This window comes from Magnolia sinica, chromosome 4, assembly GCF_029962835.1.
Source record: "Magnolia sinica isolate HGM2019 chromosome 4, MsV1, whole genome shotgun sequence".
NCBI classification, from domain to species: Eukaryota; Viridiplantae; Streptophyta; class Magnoliopsida; order Magnoliales; family Magnoliaceae; genus Magnolia; species Magnolia sinica.
The window spans coordinates 27,753,657-27,772,478 of NC_080576.1; the positions used below are offsets into that span (position 1 = coordinate 27,753,657).

At 41.2% G+C, this 18,822-nt stretch overlaps 2 protein-coding genes across 5 annotated transcripts in view; one reads left to right on the forward strand and one right to left on the reverse strand.

Annotated features, from left to right (window-relative positions):
• Nucleotides 1–4,096, forward strand: part of LOC131242879 (helicase-like transcription factor CHR28) — a 73,466-nt gene extending 69,370 nt beyond the window's left edge. For 3 of the 4 annotated variants that reach the window (XM_058241827.1, XM_058241825.1, XM_058241823.1), the window contains one exon: nucleotides 3,824–4,096. In XM_058241827.1, coding sequence (XP_058097810.1) covers nucleotides 3,824–3,928 — 105 coding nt within the window. In that variant the 3' untranslated portion in view covers nucleotides 3,929–4,096. The remainder of the gene's footprint in view (nucleotides 1–3,823) is intronic. The other variant, XM_058241826.1, reaches the window with a different exon arrangement.
• A 3,760-nt stretch (nucleotides 4,097–7,856) lies between these two features.
• On the reverse strand, nucleotides 7,857–9,822 carry LOC131242880 (protein ASPARTIC PROTEASE IN GUARD CELL 2-like). The gene has a single exon (XM_058241828.1). The coding sequence runs from the start codon at nucleotides 9,498–9,500 to the stop codon at nucleotides 8,067–8,069; it is 1,434 nt and encodes a 477-aa protein (XP_058097811.1). The 5' UTR covers nucleotides 9,501–9,822; the 3' UTR covers nucleotides 7,857–8,066.
• Between the last annotated feature and the right edge of the window lie 9,000 nt (nucleotides 9,823–18,822).

An 18,822-nucleotide genomic window follows, 5' to 3' on the forward strand; every position in this document is an offset into this window, starting at 1 on the left:
TTTGAAAGAGAGCATAAAGAGGTATTTGGGCAGAGAGGAGAGCTTGACTCTATTCTCAGAGTTGTGCTTGGCAAAGTTATCTCTCCATTTCAAAGCGCTTTCATATCAGAGCGCCAGATCCTCGACAGCGTTCTGCTCCCTCATAATTGTGTGGATTCCTACTATCGGGCTGTTAGGCAGGGAATCCTGTGCAAGTTAGATCTCGAGAAGGCGTACGACCATGTCAATTGGGGCTTTCTAGATTATATGATGGTTCGTATGGGTTTTGTTTCTAAATGGAGATGTTGGATGGTGACTTGTGTTCGTTGGCCAAATTTTTTATTTTGATCAGTGGCTCCCATTTTGGCTTTTTTAAAGCCTCTTAGGGAACTTGGCAAGGGGATCCCCTCTTGTCTTTCCTCTTTCACATTATCTCTGAAGCTTTGAGTCGTCTTCTGATTAAGGGTCAATTTGTAGACTTGTTTCAAGGTTCCCTTGTTCCCAATTTCCCGTATAAGTCACTCATTTGCAATTTGCTGATGAATACTCTGATATTTTGCGAAGTTGTCACGTCCATGGTTGATAACCTTAGGAAGACTGTCTGGCTGTTTGAGATGGTCTTTGGGCTTAAGGTTAATCTAGTTAAATCTGAGTTAATGTGTGTCAATTTATCTCCCTCTGAGACGGGAAGATTTGCCTCGCTGTTTGGTTGTCGTGTGGGCTCCTTCCCATCCTCCTACTTGGCCTTCCTCTCCACATCAATATGCCTGCAAAACTCTTATGAGATAAAAGTCTAGGAGAGGATGGAGAGAAAGCTCTCTCCCTGGAAGAGTAAGCTTCTCTCATTGGAGGGTAGAGTTATTCTCATCTAAGCTTCCCTTTCCAACCTTCCCCTTTATTCTCTCTTTTTTGTTGTCTAAGGTTTGTCATTGATAGAATTGATATACTTAGAAGGGATTTTATGTGGCGTAGTGGTGCAACGTCTAGTCAATTCCATTTGTTGAATTGGAAGGAGGTCTGCTCGCCCTTTTCTGCTAGAAGGGCAGTGATCAAGAGGCAGGATGAGGTCAATTCGGCCCTGCTGGAAAATGGATTTGGAGGTTTGGGAAAGAAGAGTGAAGTCTTTGGAAATCTACTATTGCTGTTAAGTACGTTCCAACTCATACGGGATGGTGGGTTAAGGAATCCTCCCTGTACCATGCTTTCCATATCTGGAAATCTATCGCTAAGGTGGCCCCTTATGTTCATCAAGGAATGGTGTTTTCTCGTGGATGGTTCTCGTATCAGATTCTGGGAGGATACTTGGTGGGGTGAGTCTCCTCTTTGTGAGGCCTTCTTGTCTCTCACGGTTATTTGTTCGGTTCTGGAGATCTCTGTTGCTAACTGTTTTTCTAGTTCAGAGGAAAGGGGAGTGTGGCTTCCCCCTTGTCAGATGAATCTTCTGGATGATGAGGTTGAACAATTGATTTCCCTCTCTTACTTGCGGGGGATCAGAGACCATCTCAGGATGAGGGTGACTCTGTGATTTGGAAACATCACCTCCGGGAATTTTTGGGTGAAATCTCTGTATTCCAGAATTTCCTGCTCCTCTAACCAGCCTCATGATTGTCACACCTTGCTAGTTTGGTCAGTTGGAGCTCCCCTGAAAGTGGCTGCATTTACTTGGTTAGCTGGTAGAAACCGCATTCTGTGGACAACCTTTGCAAAAGATCCATGTTCCTCACCAACGTCAGCTTGCTATGCCACGAGGATGCTGAATCATTGGATCATATCTTCATTCACTGCTTCACCAGGGAAATTTGGAACAGTGTGCTACAGTAAAAGTCCATTGGCTAATGCTGGCTTTGATTGAAGATCTGTTTCGCTCCTGGTTCGCAGATGAATGGAAGAGAAACAAGAAATTTAAATGGGGCTTATCTCTGATGGCTGTCCTTTGGGGTATCTGGGCGGAAAGAAACGATTGATGCTTTAGAAATCTAAGTAGTTCGGCATCAGGGGTTTCTAGCAGGGTGAATGGCTTTTTGAGAGATTGGCTGCCCTGACAGTTTTTTGGGTTCCAGGGGCCTTAAGGCTGTTGTATTCTATTTTTCTGTTCTTTGCTTTGCTTTTTTCTGCTTTGTTTCTCTTTTTGGCCTTTTGGCCTTTTGGCCTCTAATAAAATTCAGTATCTAAAAAAAAAAAAAAAACACTAAGAACATGTTCCAGATTGGGCATCCCACTTTCATGATGAAATGACCTTGTTGGACATGTTAGACGACTGCACACACAAGTTGGTAGATTGGAAGATACTAAACACTCCAAGTGGGCCCCACACAAAGTTGTAAAGGAACCTGCCTCCTTTTTCCTAGTTTTGTGAATTAAAGTGTTAATCATTATTACTAATTATAGTTACTGATTATAGATTACTTAGAAGTGGCCAAATATAATATAGGGCTTGTATATGAACACATAATATATAGTCTGATTGGATTTGGGCCGGTTTCATGTGTGTGCAAGGGTATCCCGGCATACATCCTAATTATTAATCGGGCGCAAATTAATACCCAGACCCAGACCCACACTCATACCCAGCCTGTGATGGGCTGGGCTCGGTTACCCATTAGGCATACCAGCCCATTGCTACCCTTGATAACAATTTATAGAAGTTGATTCCAAGTATATAGAATTGTAGATCCCAGATGTTTGAAATTTTGTGGACGTGTGAGGAACTTGCTTTTGAAAACTTTTATGTTTACTAAAGAAGAATTAATGGCATTGAACTTTTTTAGACGCATAGATTGTCAGAATACTCAGGACCCAATGCCTTGCCAATGTGTGAAATATGCATATTCTTGCTGACAGTGAAACATCTACTTTAGTGCTGATTTAGTTGTATTTGGCATTGCAGTACAGTTTGCATTTTTGGAAAGTATGGTCTATCATTTGTGTAATTTCATGCTTGTTTACCTGCCCCTAACGTGTGGTTCATGTTACTTCCTGGCTTGGGTTGTGGGCCTGTGGCACTTCGTGGGGCCCTTATTCTCCTACTCTTGCTGTCATGACCACAATTGCAAAGCTCTCTAATTTGCTTCTAGTGCATTTAGAGTTCTTTTTTACTTCCTAAAGCTGTCTCTTCATACCCTTGCCAACTGAGGGTATGAAAAGTTTTTCTTATGGGAGTGGAGCTGTGAACCTTTCTTATGGGAGTGGATCTGCGAACAGGCCGGTTCTTGTTAGCCCAAAACCAGGATATTTACTCTTTGGACCTGAATTTTAAGCCTGGAACTGGCTTGCAGGCCTGAAAGTTAGGCCCAAGCCTGGGGTATGGTTGTTATTATAGGGCTTGGATCCAAGCTTGGCCTTTAAATCTAGGCCAATATCAGCCCTGTGACCCAAAGGCCTTAAAATGAAATTGGCCTGTGATGACCTGGCCCACGAGCCCAACAGCCCAGCAAGCCCATTTACATCTTTGAAGTACTCTCCCTCCCTCCCTCCCTGTGAGTGTGTGTGTGTGTGCGCGCGCGCACGCACATGTGTGTTTTTACTAAGGTTCGTGTATCTATGAAAAAGAAAGCGCTACTGGGGTGTGCATGAAGACATTCACCCAGGACAGCCATCATTTGCTTTAGCCCTCAGTGAATGAGAGTGTCATGGTTTTGTTTGTCAGATGCGCACCCGTTGGAACTTACATTATCTGGGTGTTATTTCAAATATGCTGAAATATATTTTCATTTGATTTCAGTAATCCATTCGTTTTGGTGTTCTTGAATGAGATATTCGTATTTCTGTTACATTCGTGCACTGATGAGCTTCCGTTCCGGGTTATTTACTGATATTTAAGATCTTGTCTGTTCGGACTCTTCAGGAAGAGAAGAGGAAAATGGTTTCGTCCGCATTTGGAGAGGACCAAACAGGGAACTTTGCGACTCGGCTGACGGTTGAAGATTTGAGATACCTATTTATGGTTTGAACGCGGCTTGTAAAATGTAATTCATATAAATCTTATGGTAGAATCAGAGTTACTGAGGCCAGAGGGCAAAGGTAATTATTTTGCTTCATGTGAAATGCACAGATTAAATGAGGCAAACTGACTGTAAATGCATGAATTTTTGATAGGCCTAACTCCTTGTTCACACCACTTATGCTTCTTGTAATTTCTTTTTTAATGCTACTAGTATGGGTATGGCACATGTGTGATACACACATGGAGAGGAAAGAAGCGAGACGGGGGAGAGAAAATCGGTGCGCTTTTAGAAAGCCAGAGAGGAGTTGTGAAATTATAAAAATGCCCTTTGTTTGGGTGAAAACCCTATCTATGTCCCGCAGTTCTAGCTACTGAAACTAAATGAGAGGGTAAATTGTCTTTACCTTTTGCGAGTAAAATCTAAGTCGTTCATAAGTTTTTTATACGTTAGATAACAATTACATTTTTCAGTTTCTAAAATGCCAACTTCAATTAAAATGTTTTCCCACTGTTCTTTGAATTTTCAAGAAGTTATTTACATGGAAACTAATTGCGGGGGGTAAAATTGGCCAAAAGCTAGTCGAGTGGGATGGTATAATAATTGAATGTGGGAGGAGTCGATATCTTTTGGCCAGAAATCGTTTAAATTACAGTAAGAAGGTTGAATATGTAAGTGTCTTATCAAAGTTGGATGTAGATGGGATGTGGAGCCCTTCTCATCACCATCCCTGATTTTGATCAGTTGTTGAATGAGACTTCTGCATGTCTGCCACAGACTTCAGTGCGCATGGTGCCCACATGCATCTTCTTCCATCATTTAAAGATAGCTGAAGGAAAACAAGGACACCTAGAAATGCCAATCTTCAGAGACATATATTCAAGCCAACATGTCGCTTGTGTAGGAAATCCTTACCATGAAAAAAATAGTACCCACCATGGAGATCACCCTTCTCGAAAATCAAGATAATCTGTTTATTAGGTGGGCCACACCTATGTTGAATGAGACTACTAGGTTGTCCATTGAAATGGTGGAGCCCATTTGATGAGGATTGACCTGATTCTTGTGCCAGTTGATCTTCATGTTTGGGCCTACAGTTTTCACGGCACCGATGTCCACCACAACTTACATGTTAGCAGATAAGATGGTGCTGTACCGTAATGTGTTGTACATTGCCTGTAGGTGATTAGTCCTCTTTTTGAAATGCGTATTGAGATTCCAGGCCAACACTATCGGACGGTGGGAGATGCCTGCGCTGCACTGAATCTCAGTACGCGTCAGATTTTTATTTTTATTTTCTGGGTAGGAGGGAAGGGCTGAGATTCATGGTATCAAGAGTTGCTGTCGTGGGTCACCTCGCGCAACCCAAACACGTACTTTCTGTCTGTCTTTGGCATTGACCTCTTCTTCACGTGGAATGTCGTGGTTTGGACTGCAGCACGTGTCAGATGGATGATGGTGAGAGGGCAGGAAGATGAGAAATACTGGCTCGGACAAGCGTAGCTTTGGCAAGGCTGCCAGTAAAAGACGCACGGTCCGTCCAATGACGCAACTGACATTTAGATATCTGATCCCATCGAAGTTAAAAAAGAAAATGGCCATCATCATCATCATCTGATGAATGGTCGCGATCTCATTCCCATGTGACCACAAGCACATGAGGAGGTTAGGATCCTCGGACCAGTGAGTTTCTTTGGGATCTGCTATGTGGGCAGTAGGCCTATCAGATGAATGGCCTGGATCTCATACATGTGTGACACGTAGTCTGTGGTCTACGATGTTAACGGATGGATATGCTGTTTGATACCAGAGATAATTAGTTCATGGAAAGATAGGATCTTTTCAGCATGAGGCCTGGTTTGATAGCTCAACAAGACCTGCCCTGGCTAAGTGGCCCACCTCTGATGATTTGAGCCGTAAATCCAATAGGATATTAGACATGCTAATCGATTTTCTAGTAAATGTTGGATGGTTAAAAATAAAGCACCCGACGGTTCACATTAGTCGAGCAAAAGTCCAAGTTCACCTGATGTATTGATGTAGAGTGGGTCGCAAACAATTTCATTGGCCAAGATGGACCAGAGAAGGTTCGATCGGAGGTGGAAGTGATCCGCACCATTAGAACCTTAAAACAGGCATATATTGAAAATTGAAATGACTTATTTGATGTACCTAATATGATTTTGGGATAGGAGAAGCTACTTTAGCCAACCAACACTGGTATCCACGTTGAATTTGCGAGATTCTATCAAATCAACGGTTGAAAATCCATTTTATATCCATTTTTACTATTTATAGGAAGTTATAGTTTAATCATAACTTTTGATCGATTGAATTTTAGGAGTCATGCCCAATATGAAAAGAGTTTTAAAAAAATTAGGGAAATAACATGATTAGGCCAAATTGGACACTTACTAATTTTAGCCTAAAACTGAAGTCTAGTAGAAATCATGACCATCTATAAATATAAATAGTAAGTTTACACTATTTATAGTAAGTCACGATTTTAGAGAGTTTGAGTTGGAGTTTGATTATGAAATTTCTTCGTAAATTGATATCACTATTGTAAACTCGTTTTTATTATCCATCAAGTTAATTTTCAATTTTTATTAAAATTTAGTTGTGATTTGAGGAATTTCTGTGAGAATACAAAGAAACTCCATAGACTTGGAGTAGTTATCCTTGAGGAAGATGGTGGTCGACCTCATCATGTCCATCCCAGCTTCATGTGTGCTAGCTTATGCCATGAACCATCCAAGGTTGGGCCCAGTAGATGGATGTTCGCGAGAGGCTCTGATGTGAAACCCCGTGGAAGGAGTGCCAAGAACTCCTTGCCTCGAATATTCTAGCCACCAATGGTAGGCCTTTCTGGGTTGAACAGGCATCGTCGTGTACCCTATTTGAAGGCCGAGAGCCCAAAAAATTGTAAGGCTAGGGTTGTCCTATATATATATATATATATATATATATATATATAAAATATCTCTGAGGCGTAAAGCATCCCCAGGGGACCTAACAAAACCAATGGTATGGAACCTGAGCCGTGGGCCCCACTTGTGCTGTCCATATCCTGGGGTGGAGATCGTATATCAAGTAAGACGTGTAAGGAATCTGAAGTGACATCACATTCAGTCACTACAATGACTTATCAAGTGTTTGGAAGGGCAGATTTTTAGTGGGGGACTTTTTTGTGGTGTGCCATCCAACCAAAGAAAAAGTCTCAAGCCCTTTGGCAAAATCCAGTCTTTGGTGATATTCTCCCTTTCTCCCATTGCACTAAACAATACCCTTTTAATGTGGGCCCAAATGGAAAACATAACCTAAGACGGGACACACCCACACCCAATAAAGGGTACCAAAACCCAAGCTAAAGATAGAGGTTAGGTAGGAGTCCTCTCACAGTTTCAAAGGCCAAAGGCCCTGGTACTAGTTGTTGCTTGGGTCTCACCAACTTGGGTTATGTTTGAGGGGGATTACTGATCCCACCACATTTCTTGAGAGAGAGAGAGAGAGAGAGAGAGAGAGAGAGAGAGAGAGAGAGGTCATATTTGATGGAGATCACTGACCCAAGTGAGAGCTTCAAATGCTTATGGTTCCATGGTCCCACCACATTTTTTTTTTCTTGAGAGAGAGAGAGAGAGAGAGAGAGTGCTCTCTCTCTCTCTCTCTGTAAGATTGTAGGTTGTTTGGACAAAACTCATAGCATGGAAATATAAAACTAAGAATCTAAAGGAACGAAAGCTGCAGAGTTTAACAATAATTCCATTATTTGATTTGAACTGTTGTTTTCCATGAAAATGATAAAAGGTTAATAGTCAAATGGTGAGAACTGCCTCTAATAATCATGAAAATCGACATTTAACATGTTTTTGTTTTCATCTTTTGGAAGAAACCAACATCCACAATTCTAACCAAAACTTTGAAAATGCCAATTAATTTTCCTTAACCAAAATTTCCACTTGAAAATAAGATAAAGAGTAGATTTATTTCTTTTACAAGGTTTTCCATCTTCTCAAACACCTATATTACCCTATAATTCACTGTACTTACACCACTCTCACTCTCTACCAGTACCATATTGCTATTATTATTACATCAAACTCCACCAAAACTCTTTTTCATCTTCATTAACATCTCTTACATTACTTAACAAGTGTTGGGCCCAAAGCCCACAAACCCATTTGCAGCATCAAATGATATCTGAATCCCCTCCTGTTGAATATTTCCTATTATAGAAAGCCCATAAGCTGATGGCGCAAATGCAAAACAGAACTTCCCCATCCCATCCACAGGAATCAGATAATTCCTAGCCGGAATTGTCAATATAGCCCCACCTGAGAAATAAAACGACACTGTCGGAACCCGCACTGATTCAAAACCAGAGAGATCATAACACGTGTCGAACAGCGATGGCCCCGTAGCCGTTGGTAGGTTCACAGTACCAGCGACGAACGCGTCTCTCAGTGCCTCATAAGCCGGCTTGGAAAGCCTCGTGACTGCAGTCCCAGTATCCATGACAACGCCCCCATCTCCTGATGTTGTGAGCTGGAACACGTCCTCAGACAGGGGGACTCGCGTGCCACCTACACCGAGCCCTGTGAGTCCAACGTAGTAGAAGCTAGGAGCTCGCGGGTTCCGAAGAAGTGGGACCCATGCAGCGCCAGTTGGCATGGAAGATCGACCGAAGACCAGTGATCCAGACGAGTCGGTTCCACGGCTCACGAGACAATATCCAAATGCACCGCCCATCTGTCCACCGAGCTGACCCACGAATGACATCGACCCACCACCCAACCCCAGTAGACCGGCTGCACCGAAGAATAACCCATGGTTTCTATGACCACATCCAATGGCTACGTTACGAACCGTGGTTCGCTCGAAGGTTAGCGTCTCCAATGCAACCGTACCCTTTGTGTACGACCCATCTCCGTATGAGACCTCGTAGCGGCACCGACCGGCATGACAGCCTGCATTCTCGAGCTGGCCGCAGATTGCAGAGTCACAAGCTACGCCAGCGAATGAAACTGAGTCGGCTGGGTTAAATACCGGGTCAGATTGCTTGTAGCATTGCTGACAAGGCTGACACTGGACCCATACAATATCACTTCCTGAATCAATAACCATGTATTGATTTCTTGGTGGACTGCCTACACCTATCTGCACCAGATATTCCCAGCTTCCTTCATCCATACCTGATACTATACCCGACCCGAAATCCTCCACCCGGTAACCAGCACGTGTAAGTCGTCGAGTCAAGCTTGCCACCCTCCTCGCATCTCTTTTCAAGCGTTCATCAAACCGATGACGCTGGCTTGAGAAGTTTGCGGTCGAGATCACGTCACGGTGCAGTAACTTCAATCGCCACACCGAATCACCTTCGTTGTAATCAGTTTTCGAGAATTGGTGAGGACCCATCATTTCCGATGGCTGGATTTCAAACCCCGTGATCGATTCTTGCACGTTTAAGTGCTGGAAACCACCGTCAGTGATGGCGGCTAACGCCGGGCCACCACCCAAGTGGTGTGGCACCACCACCACCACCACCATCATGACTATCACTAGCGACACAAGGTGTATCATTTTTTGTTGTTGTAGCAGTTATTGCAAGCACTTGTATGGATGGGTGAGGGGGGATTTATGGGTGTATGGTTTTTTGAAATGGAATGAAATAATTGAGAGATGGGTGCTTTGATTTTTTATTTTTTATTTTCTATCTTTTTGTTTGATTGAGAAATAGAAGTATCTGTTTGTTTTTTCTTGATGAGTTGTTCCTTTGAGTGTTTGTGTGCCAACTTTCTGGGTCTGTTTCCTTAGAAAAGACAAACAATGCCTCCACTCTACATAAGCTTCTCATGCTAACTTCAGTGGAGCTGAAAAAAGTGGAGGGAATGAATGACAACATACAGTAAAGGAACGATCTTATACAGTTAGTTTGTACCATATCATGGTGCAAATGAGTTTTATTGCAAATGAGTTTTATTGGATGTCTGTGTAAGACTCTTATCAGGTGGGCCACACATGATCGCCGGTTTAGATCTGACTATTTGGATTATTTAGATGGAGTGATTCAATAGATCTCTTACTACAATTATGATAATTATAAATATGTTCGGGGTAAAACGCTAGAATCTTGATTCCTATACATGGTTATTAAGCAGGATATAGAAACCTACGATATGGAGACCCTGAAGGAGAGAAGTGTGATGGGTAAGCTTTTCTAACTTTCTTTTATATAAATAGATGTCTTGATCCCTTTACCAACACAAGATACTCTAGTTCCATTGAAGTTTCTCTTAAAAGTGTAATGTGTGAAAGATCAGGATTTACGTAACCTATATATAGGAATTGGAATATCTTCCCCATCAACCACCCTTTAAGAATAAAACATTAAATCTCTATTATTAATGCATAAATGCTTAGTCAATTCCACGATACAAATATAACAGTATCGAGCTTAAAGAGGTCAAGGCATCCATCTGGACCCCATCACACTTTCGGGCTACTTTGCTAAAATCAGACCCATCAAAATATCATACCATCTAAAGAGCGGCCTTTTAATTATATCCATCTGTTTTTGCTATCCACCCTTCAAATTGTTAGTGGTATTTGTGAGACACAAGCAATCTATAGTGCTATCCACCCGTTGCTATCTTTCTTTTCCGAGTTGAACTAGCTTTTGTTAGCACTTATCTGGTCCATTAATTTCATGCCATGGATCGGATCTCATCTGACCGATGAGAGTTTGACATTATGGCCCAAGAAAGTCGGTTGGACTAAATGGATGGAAAAGTCATTACTCTTTTTCTTTTAGAATGAGAATTGCTCGAATGTAGTACAACACGGTGCGTCGCAACTCTAGCCTTTGAATTCCGTTAGTTTTACAATAATCCGAACCGTTTATTTGATAATTCTCACTTTGAATAGTGAAAAGACAACAAATAAAAAGCTCTCAGTTTGATTATTTGAACCCTTTGATTGTATAAACGGTCACCATAGCTTTGCATAATCAAAAGATTGAAATTTCGAATTAGAGATTTCCATCGGGCATCCCCATACAACGGCAACCCTATTAAATAAACGGTTTGGATCACGGCTAGCGTCGCGGCATATCTTATTACGAGATGTCTTCGAGCAAATCTCTTTTTGATGTGGAAGGATATGATAAAAGTGCAATAAACGCATCACCCAAAGCATGCATGCAAATGGCAAGGTCCAAAAGATCGTCTGAGACCGGTATACACATCGTCTAATAGGCCAATACTAACCAATTGATTTAACGGACAGTTTCGGCCCGAAATGGCATGATAATGGGCGATATGACCCAGTTTCATGGTGACATATATATATATATATATATATATATATATATAGGAAAAGGTACTATGCGCTCGACCTCATGATAAGCTCCCGTGAGGTCGAGCTGTGTGGGCCCCACTGTGATGCGTATCGACCATCAACACTGTGCATTTGATGGGTCCCTTTAAATTATAGGAATCCCAAAAATCAACCGTATACGAAACTCAGGTGGGCCATACCATCTAAAATCATGTGAAGACACCATTAAAACATATAAAAGCACTTGGTGGGGCTCACCTGAAATTTGCATGCATCTGAAACTTGGTCTGAACCCTCATCCAATTGGGACACACATAATGGATGGGCTGGATTTACAAACCACATCTCGGTGGGGCCCAAAAAATGGTTATGAATGTTTTAATGGTGCACAACCCCTCTCCACTTCTGTATGTGGTGTGGCTCACACAAGTCCCGGATTGACTTGATTTTTGAGACCTAGGCCCAAGATAGAATGGTGCATCTGACTGATGGGGTAGATGTTTGAAACGCATCACGGTGGGGCCTACACAGCTCGACCTCATGGGACAGACTCGTGAGGGCGAGCGCATAGTACCTTTTCCCATATATATATACACACACCACACCACAGAGAAGTGGGAAAATTTTCACCGTTAAAAATTTTGTGGGGCCCACCATAACATTTATTTTCCATCCAATCTATTCATAACGTCACAAAGACCTAAATGAAGAGGAAAAACAAATTTCATAATGATCCAAAACTTCTGTGGCCCGAAAAGGGTTTCAATGGTAGATGTTCAATCCTACACTACTTTTTACAGTGTGGTCCACTTGATTGCTAGATCTATCTTATTTTTTGTCTCAAGCCTTAACATGAGTTCGCCAAATAGATGGACAGTTTGGATATCACACATACCTTATAATGGGACTCACAAAAAGCAGTGGGGATTACAATATGAAAAAAAAAAAAAAAACAGCCAGCAAGTAGGGGTTGACCGGGTTGGGATCCGGTCGACCGGGTTAGTGGCTACGGATTATAACCGTAGCCATAATGCTACAGTTTATACACAATTTTATTTTATTTTTTACGTGGAGAACTTTATTCTACCTACATTTTCTCTAATACATATTTATATAAATATGTATATATAAACATATAAAAAAAAATTCCTCTCTTTTTTTTTTTTCATTTCTTTCTTTATTTATGTAACAAGAATATTTTCTAAACCAAAATTAGTTACTTGATGTACCATATATGATTTTGGGGTAGGAAAAGTTACTTTAGCCAACCAACCTGGTTATTATCCAAGATTCCATTAGGTCGATGGTCGAAAATCCATTTCATTCACTTCGCGGTCAATTTTATTCACTTTGCGATCAATTTCAATTAGTTCGTGGTGAATTTATTAACTTCGCGGTCAATTTCATTCACTTCACAGTCAATTTCAATCACTTCACGGTCAATTCCCTTCATTTCACGGTCAATTCCATGCATTTCACGATCAATTCTGGCGATTCCCCTTTACTTCACGGTCAATTCAATTCATTTCACGGTCAATTCCCTTCACTTCACAATGAATTCCATGCATTCCACGGTCAATTCCCTTCACTTCACGGTCAATTCCATGCATTTCAATCAATTCCGGCGATTCCCCTTCACTTCACGGTCAAATCCATGCATTTCACAATAAATTCCAGCAATTCCCCCTCACTTCATGGTCAATTCAATTCATTTCACGGTCAATTCCCTTCACTTTACGGTCAATTTCATGCATTTCACGGTCAATTTTGAAAATTTCCCTTCACTTCATGGTCAACTCAATTCATTTCACGGTCAGTTCCCTTCACTTCACAGTGAATTCCATGCATTTTGCAGTCAATTTCCTTCACTTCACGGTGAATTCCATGCATTTCACGGTCAATTCAATTCATTTCACAATCAATTTCCTTCACTTCATGGTCATTTCCATGCATTTCACGGTCAATTCGCTTCACTTCACAGTCAATTTCATGCATTTCATGGTCAATTCTAGCGATTTCCCTTCACTTCACGTTCAATTCAATTTATTTCACGGTCAATTCCCTTCACTTCACGGTCATTTCCGTGCATTTCACGGTCAATTCGCTTCACTTCACGGTCAATTTCATGCATTTCACGATCAATTCCGCCGATTTCCCTTCACTTCACGGTCAATTCAATTCATTTCACGGTCAATTCCCTTCACTTCACGGTCATTTCCGTGCATTTTACGGTCAATTTGCTTCACTTCACAGTCAATTTCATGCATTTTACAGTCAATTTCGACGATTCCCCTTCACTTCATGGTCAATTCAATTCATTTCACGATCAATTCCCTTTACTTCATTGTCATTTCCGTGCATTTCGCGGTCAATTTGCTTCACTTCAAGGTCAATTCCATGCATTTAATGGTCAATTCCGGCGATTCCTCTTCACTTCACCATCAATTCCATGCATTTCATGGTCAATTCCCTTTACTTCACGGTCAATTTCATGCATTTCACGGTCAATTTCGGCGATTTTTCTTCACTTCACGGTCAATTCAATTCATTTTATGGTCAATTCCCTTCACTTCACGGTCATTTCCATGCATTCCATGGTTAATTCGCTTCACTTCACAGTCAATTTCATGTATTTCACGGTCAATTTCGGCAATTCCCCTTCACTTCACGGTCAATTCAATTCATTTCACAGTCAATTCCCTTCACTTTACTGTCATTTCTGTGCATTTTACAGTCAATTTGCTTCACTTCACGTCAATTCCATGCATTTCATTGTCAATTCTTGCGATTCCCCTTCACTTCATGGTCAATTCCTGCGATTCCCCTTTACTTCATGGTCAATTCCATGCATTTCACGGTCAATTCCCTTTACTTCACGGTCAATTCAATGCATTTCACCGTCAATTTCCTTCACTTCACGGTCAATTCAATTCATTTCACGGTCAGTTCCCTTCACTTCATGGTCATTTTCGTGCACTTCACGGTCAATTCGCTTCACTTCAAGGTCAATTTCACACATTTCACGATCAATTTCGGCAATTTCCATTCACTTCACTGTTAATTCAATTCATTTCACGGTCAATTTCCTTCACTTCACGGTCATATCCGTGCATTTCACGGTCAATTCGCATCACTTTACAGTCAATTTCATGCATTTCACGGTCAATTCTGGCTATTCCCCTTCACTTCACGGTCAATTCCATTCATTTCACGGTCAATTCCCTTCACTTCACTATCATTTTCGTGCATTTCACAGTCAATTTACTTCACTTCACGATCAATTCCATGCATTTCATGGTCAATTCCGGCGATTCACCTTCACTTTATGGTCAATTCAATTCATTTCACAGTCAATTCCCTACACTTCACGGTCATTTCCGTGCATTCCACGGTCAATTCACTTCACTTTATGGTCAATTTCATGCATTTCATAGTCAATTCCGACGATTTCCCTTCACTTCACGGTCATTTCCATGCATTTATCTTATTTTTCGTCTCAAGCCTTAATACAACTTCGCTAAATAGATAGACGGTTTGGATATAACACATACCTCATAATGGGACCCACAAAAAGCAATAGGGATTACAACAGGAAAAAAAAAAGCCAGCGAATCGGGGTCGACTGTAGCTATAACTGTAGTAATCCCCACCGCTATGGTAATGGCTACGGTTACAATCTGTAGCTACTAACCCGGTCGACCGGGTCCCAACCCGGTTGAACCTAACTCACCGCTTTTTTTCCTTTGTAATCCTCCACGCTTTGTTGGTCCCATTATGAGGTATGATGTTTGATCAAACCATACCATCTATTATGGCGAACTCGTAAATAAGGCTTGAGCAAGTGAAGATAGCATCTAGCTATCAAGTGGACCACATTGTAAAAGGCAGTGGAGGATTGAACGTCTACCATTGAAACCCTTTTAAGGGTCACAAAAGTTTTGGATCATTATGAATTTTTTTTTCCTCTTTGTCTAGGTCTTTGTGACCTTATGAATAGATTGGATGGAAAATAAATATTATAGTGGACCAGGCACTCCCCATTTCACTAATTGGATTTCAATTTACTAATGCATCAGTTGGGATTGACCATGAAATGCATGGAATTGACCGTGAAGTGAAGCGAATTGACTGTGAAATGCATGGAAATGACTGTGAAGGGAATTGACCGTGAAATGAATTGAATTGACCATGAAGTGAAGGGAAATCGCTGGAATTGACCGTGAAATGCATGAAATTGACTGTGAAATGAAGCGAATTGACCGTGAAATGCACAGAAATGCTCGTGAAGTGAAGGGAATTGACTGTGAAATGAATTGAATTGACCGTGAAGTGAAGGGGAATCGCCGAAATTGACGGTGAAATGTATGGAATTGACCGTGAAGTGAAGGGAATTAACCGCGAAATGCATGGAATTCACCGTGAAGTGAAGGGAATTGATCATGAAATGAATTGAGTTGACCGTGAAGTGAAGGAAATTTTTTGAAATTGACCATGAAATGCATGGAATTGACCGTGAAATGTATTGAATTGACCGTGAAGTGAAGGGGAATTGCCGGAATTGATTGTGAAATGCATGGAATTGACCATGAAGTGAAGGGGAATCGTCGGAATTGACCGTGAAATGCATGGAATTGATTGTGAAATGAAGGGAATTAACCGTGAAATGAATTAAATTGACCGTGAAGTGAAGGAAATTGACCATGAAGTGAAGGGGAATCACCGGAATTGACCGTGAAATGCATGGAATTGACCGTGAAGTGAAGGAAATTGACCCCGAAATGCATGGAATTCACCGTGAAGTGAAGGGTATTGACCCCGAAATGAAGGAAATTGACCACGAAGTGATTAAAATTGACCGTAAAGTGAATGAAATTGACCGCGAAGTTAGTGAAATTCACCATGAACTAATTGACATTGACCGCGAAGTGAATGAAATTGACCGTGGAGTGAATGAAATAAATGAAATTAACTACGAACTAATTGAAATTTACCGCGAAGTGAATGAAATGGATTTTAGACCATCGAACTAATGGAATCTTGGAAAAGAACTAGGTTGTTTGGCTAAAGTAGCTTCTCCTACCCCAAAATCATATATGGTACATCAAGTTATCAATTTTAGTTTAGAACATATTCTTATTAAATAAATAAAGAAAGAAATGAAAAAAAAAAAGAGAGAGAATTTTTTTTTTATATGGTTATATATACATATTTATATAAATATATATTAAAGAAAAATGTAGGTAGAATAAAGTTTTCCATGTAAAATAAAATAAAAAATTAAAAAAAAAAAAAATTGTATAGACTGCAGCATTGTGGCTATGGTTACAATCCTTAGCCACTGACCCGGTCGACCGGCTCCCAACCTGGTCGACCGCAACACGCTGGCTTTTTTTTTTTTCCTGTTGTAATCTTCACTACTTTTTGTGGGTCCTATTATGAGGTATATGTTATATCCAAACCGCCTATCTATTTGGAGAACTCGTATTGAGTCTTGAGACAAAAAATAAGATAGATCTAGCTATCAAGTGGACCACACTGTAAATTGCAATTGAGGATTGAACATCTACCATTGAAACCCTTTTAGGGCCACATAAGTTTTGGATCATTGTGAAATTTGTTTTTTCCCTTCATTCAAGTCTTTGTGACCTTCTGAATAGATTGGATGGAAAATAAATGTTATGGTGGGCCCTACAAAATTTTTAATGTGAAAATCAATTTTCCTGCTGCTCTTTGTGGTGTGGTCCAGTTGATCTTTGGATATGATTTTTTTTTTTTTGATAATGCTCTGAAATGATCTCGAAATGCGTATGAACGTTGTAGATATAATAAATACATAACTGTGGGGCCCATGTACCTTTGATCTCTTTTGAATCGTTCGTATAACTCGTAGTTCGGGCAGTGTCAGCGCTCGTCTTCGAGCACGAGCCGATCCTCTTGCGGAAGGAAAAGCAGGGGGCATTTTCGACCTGTGAAAAGACGTCCGTACAGCTGGGGCTTTGTGTGGTGAGGTAAAAATAAGTGGGCTTAAAAAGGTCAGTGGGCCATAAATGGGTCAGGCATGATGGGAGTTGTATAAGTTACAGATGTGATTGATTGCATGCATACATGCATGGGTTTGTGCGTCTTTAGGTCTAGGTATACATGCATGCATGTCTATATATCCTAGGCGCGGATTCAGTCAAATTGTGACTGTGGGGCCTACCTTGATATATGTGTTGTATATCCATGCGGTTCATCCGTTTTTTCAGGGAATTTTACAAGGTGGGCCCAAAAATAAAGCAGACCCAAATCTCACTTGGACCACCGTAGGAAACAGTAGTGACTGAACGCCTGCCATCCGCAACGTTTATTTGCCATCCAACCTGTTGAAAAAGTCAAACGACATGGATGAAGTAAAAATAAAAATATTGACTTGATCCGAAACTTTTGTGGTCCACAAGAAGTTTTTAATATTTAATCACTACTTTTTCCTATGGTGTTATCCACCTGAGATTTAAATCTACTTCATTTTCTAGAAGAAGTCCTAAAATGAGCTGGAAAAACCGATGGACGGCATGGATATACAACATGTACATCAAGGTGGGCCCCACAGTCAGGAACTGAATCCGCGCGGTTTATCTTCATGTTAAGGTATGACTGCATGCCTGCATCTGCATGTAGCTGTTTATGATGTGTAACTTCTGGTTTAGGTACGAAGGGAAGTTGAAGTGGAAATCACATTAAAAGTAAGACTGGTACGGTGGTTGGGATTTGCTAATTTCACACTCGTGTGAGGCCCTGGCCCTGTAGTCATACGTGCGAATATGGAGCATGTGTACAAGATCTGACGGACAATGCTTACCTCTTCTTCTTATGATTTGGCCGTTTCACTCCTCGTGTGGACGACAATGCACAAGGAAAGCTAGTTGTTGAAACAAACTTTTTCGGCCGTCCATCTGTTTCGTGTATTGTGGCCCACCTGCAGCGTGGAATGGGGTGATTTTTAGGTCAGAAGATCTAAAGAGAGCAACGCTACGGAAGGAAAGCTCAGATCTTGCACAAATACTCCATATTGTCACATGTGCCTGCCTATGATGGGAAGGGGCGGATTAGGTGCTGCCCCCGCCTCACCCAAGACAGTGCGGCCCTTACCGTGGGGTCCACCTTTATATATGTATTCTATATCCAACCCTCCAATCGTTTTGCGATCATTTTAGGGCACGAACCCAAAAATGAAGCAGATCCAAAACTCATGTGGACCGTAGAATAGGAAAAAGTAGGGATTGAACATCCCACCGTTAAAAACTTACTAGGGCCCACCGAACCGTATTTATTTACCATCCAACCTGTTGATAAGGTCACAAAAACCTGGATTAAGGGAAAAAACAAATATCAGATTGATCAAAAATTTTGGTGGCCCACAAAATGTTTTTAACGGTCAATCACCACTTTTTCCTATTGTATGGTCCACCTGAGATTTGGATCTCCTTCATTTTTGGGCTCATTCTCTAAAATGATATGATAAAACGGATGGATAGTGTGGATATAGAATACATACATCAAGGTGGGCCCCATAGTAAGGGCCGCA

Bases quoted from the DNA above. Each gene is read 5' to 3' on its own strand.
- LOC131242880 (XM_058241828.1), bottom strand. From the start codon at position 9,500: ATGATACACCTTGTGTCGCTAGTGATAGTCATGATGGTGGTGGTGGTG.